The 11526-nt window shown below is 46.5% G+C and overlaps 1 protein-coding gene across 1 annotated transcript; it reads right to left on the reverse strand.

Annotated features, from left to right (window-relative positions):
- Positions 1 to 295: 295 nt before the first annotated feature.
- Positions 296 to 2425, reverse strand: LOC310862691 (prolyl endopeptidase-like; the record flags this gene model as incomplete). Its single annotated transcript, XM_083770717.1, has 1 exon — positions 296 to 2425. The coding sequence occupies one exon, from the start codon at positions 2423 to 2425 to the stop codon at positions 296 to 298; it is 2130 nt and encodes a 709-aa protein (XP_083626843.1).
- Between the last annotated feature and the right edge of the window lie 9101 nt (positions 2426 to 11526).

Below are 11526 nucleotides of genomic sequence, written 5' to 3' on the forward strand. Positions count from 1 at the left end.
ATGGATGGGGAAGGATCAACACATGGAATGTCAGAAGGGGTCGAAGTTTGAGGTCAGATGTTAGAGTTGCTGGCCAATATTGATTACATCAGGGATCTCCATGAGTCCATATATGGGCTTAATTGCTACAGCAGGTCACATTTACTATGACATCAGGGAACTCCATCCCTGATGATGGCACCATATAGCATTCCCATGTATAGGGATAATGAGTGACTGACGGGAAATGTACGATTTCATAGTAAATGAGACCTGCAGTCGCAACTACTTCATGTCATGTTAACGGACGGCGGGGCTATTTGACCCAGGAGATGTTGAGGCAGTGGGCGATGAAGGCATATGTGTCGGCCACCTCCTGGATGACCTTGCCGGTGGGCTTGCCGGCGCCGTGGCCTGATTTGGTGTCCACGTGGATGAACAGCGGGTTGGTCTGCTTGGGGCTGCGGCCCACGATGTGCTGCAGCGTGGCGATGTACTTGAGCGAGTGCAGGGGCACCACGCGGTCATCGTGATCCCCCGTCAGCAGCAGCACGGCGGGGTACTGGACGCCGTCGCCCTCTGGCACGCTGATGTTATGGAGCGGAGAGTATTTGATAAGCCAGTTGAATTGGTCTTTGATTTCCGAGCAGCCAAAGTCTGTCGTCCAGGCGTGTCCTATTGTAAAATTGTGGAATTTCAGCATGTCCATGACCCCGACCTGAGCTACAGCACAGCCAAACAGCTCTGGACGCTGGTTGACACATGCCGCTACAAGGAGGCCGCCGTTGGAGCCGCCGTTGATGGTGAGTTTGGAGGGAGCGGTGTAGCCCTGCGTGATGAGATACTCAGCCGCACACTGGAAATCAGTGAAACAGTTCTGCTTGTCCGCCAACATGCCAGCTTTGTGCCAGGTCTCCCCATACTCCCCTCCTCCTCGGATGTTGGCGACAGCTAACACTCCCCCCATATGTCGCACAAAGATGAGACGGGATACGCTGTAGCTGGGTGTGATAGAGATGTTAAAGCCCCCGTAGCCGTACAGGAACGCTGGGTGGGAGCCGTCTAGCGTGATGCCCTTCTTGTGGACGATGAACATGGGGATCTCGGTGCCATCTTTACTGGGGTAGAAGACCTGGGTGGTCTGGTAGTCAGAGGGATTGAAACCTTTGACAGTGACCTCCCTGAAGATACTGGGCTGCATGGGATCCTTGGTCAGGTCACAATGGTAGATGATTGCTGGGGAGAGTAGGGAGGTGAAAGAGTAGAAGATCTCAGAGTCCCTCTTACGGCCGGTGAAGGCCACCACAGAGCCCACGTCCAGGGGGAAGGTCTTCAGCTCCTCACCGGTGCCCAACCTGTACATCTTTAGGATGTTCTTCACGTCGTGGAGGAAACACACAAACAGGTAGCTGGAATACGTACAGGTGGCGAACTCGATGACGTCCTTGTCATGTTGGGGGATGAGCTCCTTCCAGTTGCACTGAGCCGGCGAGGCAAAGTCTATGTTGATGAGCCGGTAACGCGGTGCGTCTAAGTTGGTCTTGAAGGAGAACAGCGTGCCCTCGTTGGTCACATACTCGTACTCGGCGTCAAAGTTATCGATTAGTTTCACCCACGGCAAAAGCCCTGTGATCCCCTGTGGGGTGGTATGGAGGTCACAGTACCACAGTCTGTTGACAGGGTCACAGCCCTTGCAGATGGATAGCAGCACATAGCGCCCATCATCAGATACCTCAGCTCCACTCATCCACTTGGGGTTTTCTGGGAACTCTGCACACAGGCAGTCCTGAGACTGGGGAGTGCCCAGGACATGGAAGTAGAGCTTCTGGTGCAGGTTTGTGGACGTCTCAGTGCCGTCACTCTTGCCCTCCTGAGTGGGGTAGGAGTTGTAGAAGAGGCCCTTGCCGTCGTGGGTCCAGGACATGCAGCTGAACTTCACCCGCTCCAGGCGGTCCTTCAGGGGCACGGCCCCCTCCACCCGCAGGAAGCGGATCTCCACCCAGTCTGAACCGCTGACACTCATACCGTACGCCAGGTACTCCCCATCCTCAGAGAAGGCATAACCTTGCAGGGCGACAGTCCCATCCTCAGAAAAGGTATTTGGGTCCAGGAAGACTGTGGGCTGTGCGTCCAGGCACTCCTGCACATACATCACAAACTGGTTCTGGAGCCCTGTGTTGTAGAAGTGGAAGTACCTGCTCCCCCACTTGAAGGGACAGCTGTACTTGGGGTAATCATAAAGCTCCGTCATGCGCTCCTTGAACAGGTCCCGTACCTCGCAGTGCTCCAGATAGGGCAACGTCAGCTGGTTCTGAGAATTCACAAAAGCCTGTGTCTTCTCGCTGTCAGGATCTTCCAGCCAGCTGTAGGGATCAGGGATCTTCTTGCCATGATAATCGTCCACAACTGCCTCATCGCGGTAAGCCTGGGGATACTGAAAAGACATCAGGCGTCGTGCTTTTTGCAGCAGAAAGGGCTGTTTCTGGGATGTAAATAGTGGTTTTTAAATGCCTCTGTGGATCGTACAAAACATCAACTTAAGCAGTTTGCAGAACAACAGATGCTGAATGCTGAATGTTTACTTTCACTGTGAATCTAAGTTCTTGTAAAATGTGCTGCCCACAGGGGTGGCACCTCATGTTGATGATGTCATATTGTTGACATCAGTGTGGAAATCCTTATTTGGTCAAAAGATGGAGTGACAGCCGTCACGTATTCTGTGCAAGCAGCGACCAATAGAGGGAGCGGAGATGCGGGGAGACGTGAGCATTTTGGCTGGTTGAAGACCAAGCGAGCTGCGGCATTTTGGATCAATTGGAGAGGCTTAAGTGCGCATGCTGGTAGGCCAGTAAGGAGGGAGTTACAATAGTCAAGTTTTGACATAACTTGATGTCTGGATAAGGAGCTGGGCTGACTCCTGGGTGAGGAAGGGTATATTTTGTTGAATGTTATAGAGTGTAAACCTACAGGATCGAGTGACAGCTGTAATGTGTGCTTTGAATGAGAGCTGACTGTCCAGGACAACACCAAGGTTTTTTGCCGTTGGGGCTGAGATTACCAAGGCGTTGTCTAAAATAGTTACCTCCCGCATGGGGCAGGACTTAGTTGTGAAGAAGAGATGCTCAACATGTACTTATAATTCATGGAAGTAGTAATACATGTCGGGATATTTTCCACAGGTGGTTATATTTAACTTTCTACTTTTTACCCAACCATGTTTCCAGTCTGCCAACAGTTCAGAGATTAAAAACTCTTCTAGACATCCATTTCTCCACACTCTTGTATTTGAGAGAGGGAGGTGAGTGTGTGTGTGTGTGTGTGTGGTATAGGGTGAGGAGGGGGACTAATCCTTTATAAATCTTATCGAGGGTATATGTGAGGAATCCAACCGTACGTGGAAGAGCTTGGTGTGGAGGTTTTTTTTCTTTTTCTCAATTTCCCCACTCCAGATAACAGACACACACACACACACACACACACACACAGCTTTTGTCCATTGTTTTCTCAGAGACTTTGAAGTGTGATAACATTAAACAAAATCCCTATCAACCCACAGCATTGGACTAAGCCTTTTGTGAGCATGCAGTGCACACTCCTACGCAGATGAACACACACACACACACACGCACACACACACGCACGCTATTTAGCATAACGCGTCATCCAGTCCACTTCTCCATGCTGTGCAGAGCAAGGTTGGCATGACTGGGCTTGCCCTGCTTTCCCAGCTCTCGCCTTTTCCTCATTACCCAATGAAGAGAATCCAATCTACTGACTCCTTTTGAAGTATAGAAATAGTAATCTGAGCATTGATACAAAGAGACAAAAGAGGAGCAGCCAGAGCATGCGCATGTATGTGTGTGTGTGTGTGTGTGTGTGTGTGTGTGTGGGGGGGGGGGGGGGGGGGGGGGTCAGTGGGAGAACATAGACAGAGAAATGGAGAGGCTCCGCCGCATGTAAAGCGTCTTTGGGCACTTAGAGAGGCGCTACATATTTTGAGATGTTGTTAGTATTATTATAATAAGAATAATGATAATAAGAGAAAGTAGATTAGGTGTGTTCAGATTTGATTTCCCTGGCAGATATAATGACTGTTACATTTCTATTCATCTTGTGGTTCTCTGTGGGAGCCGAGCAGGCAGAGCGTGTATTAGGCTCTGGCCAGTGAGGAGCGCTATTAAAGTATCATTACCATCTCCCTTCAGTTGCTCTGCAGGAATTACCTTAGTAATGAAACAAACCTGAAACTGCCTGCCCGCGGCAAGCCTGACATATATTACGAGGAACAGAATGGCACGCACACACACACACACACACACACACACACACACACACACACACACACACACACACACACACACACACACACACACACACACACACACACACACACACACACACACACACACACACACACACACACACACACACACACACACACACACACACACACACACACACACACACACACACACGATACTATTGGCTGATGCCCAACAACACACCTGATGAGACCACTTTACTCATGTGCTCACATTACCACACAAAAACCTCAAGACACACACCTTCTGACAGTTACTTGTCTATTTGACAAAGCCATGCTCCCAGTCATCTGTTTTTTTTTGCTATATTTTCCTGTGTCATCCGTCAGCGATGCGTAGGCCTACTAATTCATTGTTGCCTCATTAACATGCTTCTTGACACAACAGCACTCAAACCACTCCCTATAGTTGTTTAGCCATCAGTAATCATTACCAAATTTATTTCTGCAAAATATACTCATAATTTGCCACCTGTCGCTTCCTGGTCTTTGACAACCGAGTAATGGTAAACGATTCAACTATAGTTGTCACTTAATTGGAATGTAAATTTAAATAAATATACTGTGCATATATTTTCTCAGAAATGGGATTTTTTACATTTCGGCATAATTGGGACATGAAATGTGGAATCAAAGTATTGTGCGACGCTCCAAGGGCAGCGCTCATTCTGGCTTTACGATGGACCTGAAGACACAGTGTGAGCAGCAAGGGCTTTGGCCAAAAAACCTTATAGCATCATAAACAGTTATACCCCGTCTCTCACAGACATAAAACCTTGGAGACTAACCAAGCACACAGTCTCTACTCATGCCCACCCTCACAGGAAGAATATGGCAGTCCCATAATACAATCAACGTGACATGTTTGAAAATGCACTGCATTGATTTCTATTAACCCTTGGTCTACCCCAAAACATACCAAAATATCAATTTTTTTACAGCGACGCACATAGAGACGGCGCGCGTGCACGATAGCACACGATCACGCGGATTTTGGCCGTTTCTTGGTAAATTACATCCAACATTAGTGATATTAGCGAAAAAATGCAAATTTTTGCTCCGTTGAACCCTAGATAACTGACATTGATTGACATTCCGTTTTTTCCGTGAACGGGAGGTTTATATTTTTAGATTAATTCCGTTTTTTCCGTGAACGGTAGTTCAAGGGTTAAATTGGAACGAGCGTGTACAGGGTTGCAAAACAGCCATGGTAACATATTCACCTGCATTTGTCAAGGTGTTCATTCCATCTTGAAACTTCAATGTATACATTGTGTCCGGGGGTTGATGCCATCCGTGTGTAATTAAAAAAATTGGGTTTTAGTCAAAGTCTGTTTTTTTATTTATTTAATCACTTCACCATCACTTATTTTCAACAAATGCATAAAGTGGCCAAGCACTTGAATGGTAGATGATGATGATCAGCAGAGAATACAATTAGGAGTTGACACAGGACTAAACTGGGAGATTAATTTGCCCTTGCTTTGGTAGAATGCTAGCCTCCATTTGTATGCGTGCACTTATTTGTACTATCACCACCGCCACCACAATAAAACAGCACAGCAAATCATCCATAATACGCTATACACAAGACGATGACTGACGGTCTTATAGGGAGCTCCTCATGCCACTGGGTCAACTGCAAAGTGGAGCTGGTTTTCTAATTATGGCATGATGTCAGCAGCGTGATGAGCAGGAGTGACAAATGGTCACATGTGGGCGTGCGAAAGGCAGCCTCAGCTTTGTTTGCTTTTTAACGAGATATATGTCCAATATTAGATTGCAGGATGCTTGTAGTGAGGGTCGTTGGCATTATTATACAATAATCAATACACATACATTAAAATGTGCTTTATATACGAGTCATTTGTGAAGCTGTGCATGGGGAGAAAACATGTGCATGGAAAGAAGCTGTACCTAATGAAGAATGTGGAGTCTGACCTGGATTTGGGTCGTTTTATATAAGCACAACTCCCCCATCATCCCCTCTCTCTCTCTCTCTCTCTCTCTCTCTCTAGCACAGTAGCACACACACATCCATTTATCCAGAGTGGAAAAAGGGATTGGAGCTGGGGAAGGAGTGGAAGAAGGAAGAGTAGAGGGGCGGAGGCAGACGGAGACAGAGATCACCCGGCCGTTGATGTGAAACCAGCCATCCAGTCTGAGAAGAGCAGAGTATGCTGAATCCCAAAGGGGGTGAGTAGATGGGGAAGGGGTGTGTGTGTGTGTGTGTGTGTGTGTGTGTGTGTGTGTGTGCGCGTGCGCACGCATATATGTGTGTGTGTGTGTGTGTGTGTGTGTGTGTGTGTGTGTGTGTGTGTGTGTGTGTGTGTGTGTGTGTGTTTGTGTGTGTGTGTGTGTGTGCGTGTACATGTACATGCATGTGCATTTTACTCCGAAAGTCCCCATGAGGATTGTCTAACCACAATTTAGGACATGTTCAGGTTGTGGTTAAGTTAAGTGTTCGAGAGGATTTCACATCACTAGATCGACCACATTAGATTGCCATGGGTACACCAGAGGTTAGACTGAAGGGTCCCATTGGATTCCATATTTGGACATGGTTTGCTCAATTGAGACTGGCATATTTGCTCGTCATATACGCCATACTTACAGTAGGCGTAGATGTTGTGGAACTCCATAAGGATATGGCTGATACGTCATGGCATCATCGGGATGACCCGTGAGATTCAGGGGTAGTCTCACCATGAATGTAGCCTCAGAAACCCAGACGTTTTATTTTCATCTGCACCTTTGTACACACACACACACTCCTCTCTCTCTATCGCTCTAATTAATTAGTCTCATGTCCTGCAGCTGCATCTAGTTTGTCCCGGTGGATCCTGCCGGGAGCTGCCTATGCCATAGAAAGGATAGGTGAGTTCCAGTCTAAATTGGATGCAGCTTAGCCAGGTTCCCAGCAACCCTACAGCGGACCTTTCTAGGAGCCGGGCCTAATATGTAACAAAATGTAATGAGGAATATGTAATGAACGTAATGAGGCCTTAATAAGCTACAAGCTTCTGCCTATACCTTTTTTTCAAGTATGTTAAAAGAAAAGGAAATAATGATTCTCACTGGTGATTCTCAGTGAAAAAAGATCAAAATAAACAATTTGTTCCTAAGTCCGTGCATTGTTGATTGCGGTAAAATTGCAAGTCAAAGCATGAGCAGAGTTTGTCTTTGCGTGTCTATCTACAGTATGCAAGAATATGTGAGAGTTAGTGTATATGTTCACGTTATGTTCTCACTACCAGATCAGAATTATTTAAAGATCAGGTACCTTTCACATCCGATGCCGACACTAAGGATGCCTTTTGTGTACGATGGTGTCGTATCATAACCGATTCACACCTATCTGTATGCAACACAGAGGTGGCTGGTGGCTGAAATGTGTACCCCAGCAGCAGAACCATCCATTCATTATAAATGGTGGACAGCTTTGGTTTGAAAGCCTTTTCACTCGGAAGTCAGGAGTCAGGAAGTGAATTGTCACTATGTAGCGGGTGCCAGGATTGTTATTTAATTCATCAGAAACATACATTTTGTAACCAGGGATCATATCGTTTAGAGAAATGAGGCCCAAATCAAGCTTGTTTTGAGCCATGAATATAGACGAAAACATGATTCCTCACGTTTTGACCCTGTAGAGTAGCCAGCTATTTTTGAGGGGCGCCTAACCCCTCCTATGTCCACCTATGTCAGTGTGTGTACCTATGTCAGTGTGTGTAAACACAAACTTTGTCCCAACACAAACATTAAATGCCATTGATATGGCTAGTTTTGAGTGTTTGTGTAAACACAAACATTAAAGGCTGGACATAGGTTATGATTGGCCGGAATGAGATGATGTATGATGATAAGAGCGCCCCTCACTTCACACGGGTGTGATTCTTGACTAAAAAGGCCTTAAAAGGTGTGTGCACACTGCGTTTTTCGCTGCGGTCCTTGCAGACTAATGCGTTTTTCGTGAAAACTGCAGGGAAAAAAACCTCAGACCCGAAATTCCCTCCGATATTTGTGTCCGAAATCGCAGCAGTCTGTAAACAGCCAACATGTATGTGTATGTGTGTGCGCACATGCGCACATGTGCGTGGCGTTATCTCTGCCATATACCCGGCAGGAGTGGATCAGGTGTGTTGGGATGCTCAGACTGTGATGTGCCACCATTTGCTTCCTCTCCTCTCTCCCTCGGTATGTGTGTGTGCCTCCCAGCCATGCAGATACTACCCCCAACCCCCACCCACACCCCCACATCCGCCCTGTGAGGACTGGGAAAGACGAAAGGTTGTCTGTAAAGTAAGCAATGATCCAACACACTTGTCACCTCGACGCAATGCTCCTAGTCCCTCTGGTTCTCACTCATCTAACTCTGCCTTTTCAAGTTCATGCATTCATTCACCGTGCAGCAGGTTAGGTTACGGTTCCTTATCTCGACACACTCCTCTGCTCTCTCTGGGTTATTATTTTTTTTTTAAAGGAAGACGTTTCCTTCAGAGTAGAAAAAACTATTTCCTCTCTGTTGCACGAAATACAAAAATAAAGCACAGCGAACCGTAGTTTGTCATGTGCCACCAGCTCTCCGTCAATTCACAACAGGCTGGTGTGTGCACAGTTAAATCTGCAGTGTTCATTTAAGCAATATTACACAAGAGGGGGTGGTTTACCGTCATTAATGCACGCCTGCGATGCTGCAGGAAATCGCCCACAGAGAGAGTTCTGAAAGCAACGCAGAAGTGCATTAATGACGTTAAACCACCCCCTCGAGTGTAATATTGCAATTATAAAAACAGTTACCCTTAAAACTAAGAAAATTGCTGATTTTTCTTTTTTTTTAATGACAGATGTAGCTAACCTGATGCTGCCAGATCCTAAAAGCTTGCTACACAAATTTGTGAACATGGTTACCCAATACCGCCCCCATCTGGCAGTGTCAGGTTAAGATGTAGCCACTATGACCACAAATGTCCCAAGAAACTAGCTAGCCTATAGCCACCGAGTTTGCTGCGCTCTGGGAGAACAGAGCTGCTGAATTCTTTGTTTTGATTAGGTGTGCGGTGATGCTCGTTTGAAGCACGGCTAGATTGGTTTCAACCAATCAGATCGCTTCCTCAAAACGACCTGTTGTATAATTCGCGTTGAAGAGTGTGCAATGTGATTTCATTAGTTGTACAGTCAGTGCAATTAACATTTTACAGCAGTGGGGTCCAGGGAGAGCTCGTCACGGGTCCAAAATAACAGCCCCGAACCCTAATCGACCCGTGAAATGGACCCGAGACCTGACTGGTTCCGATATTTTTCTCAAATGACGGACCCGGACCCGGTGAAATTGGTTCCAAGATCCAGGTGGACCCAACATTATTGCTGTTTAAGTGCCAGGGACGTTATCCCGTCTTTATCCCGTCTTTGTAATGGATGCCACGGGCGTTAAGACGTCTTTAAAAAAAAAGAAAAAAAAGAAAAAATAACATATTTAGAAAATTCCTCTAATCTGGTGTACAGGTGATGACATGCACATTACATGCATAATAGAATTACAAATTATTTCTTTCTTTCTTTATAATGGGAGAATTGGCACTCAGAGCCTAAACTGGTGACCACCAGGTGGCGCTGAGGTTGACAGACCCAACCGGATGTGTGAGGTTCATTCCAAGATCCGATTTGTTCCGAGATCAGTACAGACCCAACCAAATGTATTTTATGAACCCGACATGCAGGGCTCCAGCGTGCGACTTAATAGGTCGCATATGATACTTAATTTCTTAACGTGCGAGTTAAAATTTAACGAGGTCGCACAGGTGCGACTTGCTGGAAGGATGAGAGGAGGGAAAAAAAAACATCCCGCAGTGCTTGCCCGTTCCATTGATAAAAACATTGGACGTTCGCCTGACGCCCAGTGTTCAAAGAACGATCGTTCACGAAAACCCACCAATAAACCCTTCAGACTTGGATGGTCAGAGCGGCGCGATTACATACAAAGTCAATGCAAAGACGAGAATTGCGCAAACGGGCGCAGTGCGACCTGCCGCGGTACAAACTGGACGAACCGAGGCGAATATATATTCAGGTCTGAATAACTAATCTTTCTCAGCTGTACAATTTCACTGGAGCGCAGCGTGCATATCTAACTGCATGATGATCAGTCATGATCTACACCAGGGGTCCTGAAATGATGAAGGTCCACAAATATTTTTTTGAATAAGACCGAGGTCCGGTCCCATGCGCGGCGTCCATCGGAGAGCGGGGCTCTATGCCCGTTTAGTATGGTCAAGCCAAGCTTATACAAATCAGATCCCCTTCCAACCAACCAATAATGGGGTGCAGAGTGCAGGCCCGGAGTGGAACTCCAAATCCAAATCACACTGCGCGCGCGCGCATAGCGCGAGGCAGAATTTTGGGGGCCATTTTGGGGGCCTTTGCAGCAATTTCACATGAGAAATGTACCATCTGATGTTATATATATTATTAACTTCTTCCCTCCATTAACATAAGACACACAATGTAGTTGTGCTGCAGCAACACTGCCTGAATTGAATTGAAATTGACTGTGGCTGGCCTGGCCTGAGCTTAGGAGAGATTTTTTTTTGCTGGCCCGACCTGATAAAGGGTCCGCAGAGAGGTGGTCCGCGGTCCGGTCGTGGACCGCGGTCCGCCAGTTGAGTACCCCTGATCTACACAGACAGCCGACTCCCGACCATAGACTGTAAGCTCCCGACCCAAACAATGAGTGAGGAGATAAACTTGTTTGATAAAAAATATAATGAATGAAAAATAAATGGCGCCCTATGTGGGGGCATGATAAGATCACGTATTAATACCACGCTATACAAAGAAAAAAATGGTGCTACCTAATTTCTGGTGGCGCTACCAAATGAAAAGGTAGGTGGCACCAGTGCTACCTGTGAAAAAGTTAGTCTGGAGCCCTGCCGACATGACTTTCTTTCTTTTTTATCTGTTTATTGGATTTTTACATTTTTTTCCTTGTTCATATCCCGACATGCCTTTCTAACAGGCTAGATGTCAGTCATACTGTATGTAATCTAGCAGCTATTGTATAAGTAGCAGCCTACAATAAAGAGACAATTGAGGAATCCATGATTGCACATTTTGATTCCATGGAGATATTTTGATGCATCTGTGATGAGTGTGCGCTCTCCGCTCTCACCAAACAGACTTTTCCCCCCTGTATTTGCATTGTATTGCATCGCAGCAATCTGATGATTCTG

The sequence above is a fragment of the Protomyctophum parallelum genome (assembly GCF_964188405.1).
Source record: "Protomyctophum parallelum genome assembly, chromosome: 1".
Taxonomy (NCBI): domain Eukaryota; kingdom Metazoa; phylum Chordata; class Actinopteri; order Myctophiformes; family Myctophidae; genus Protomyctophum; species Protomyctophum parallelum.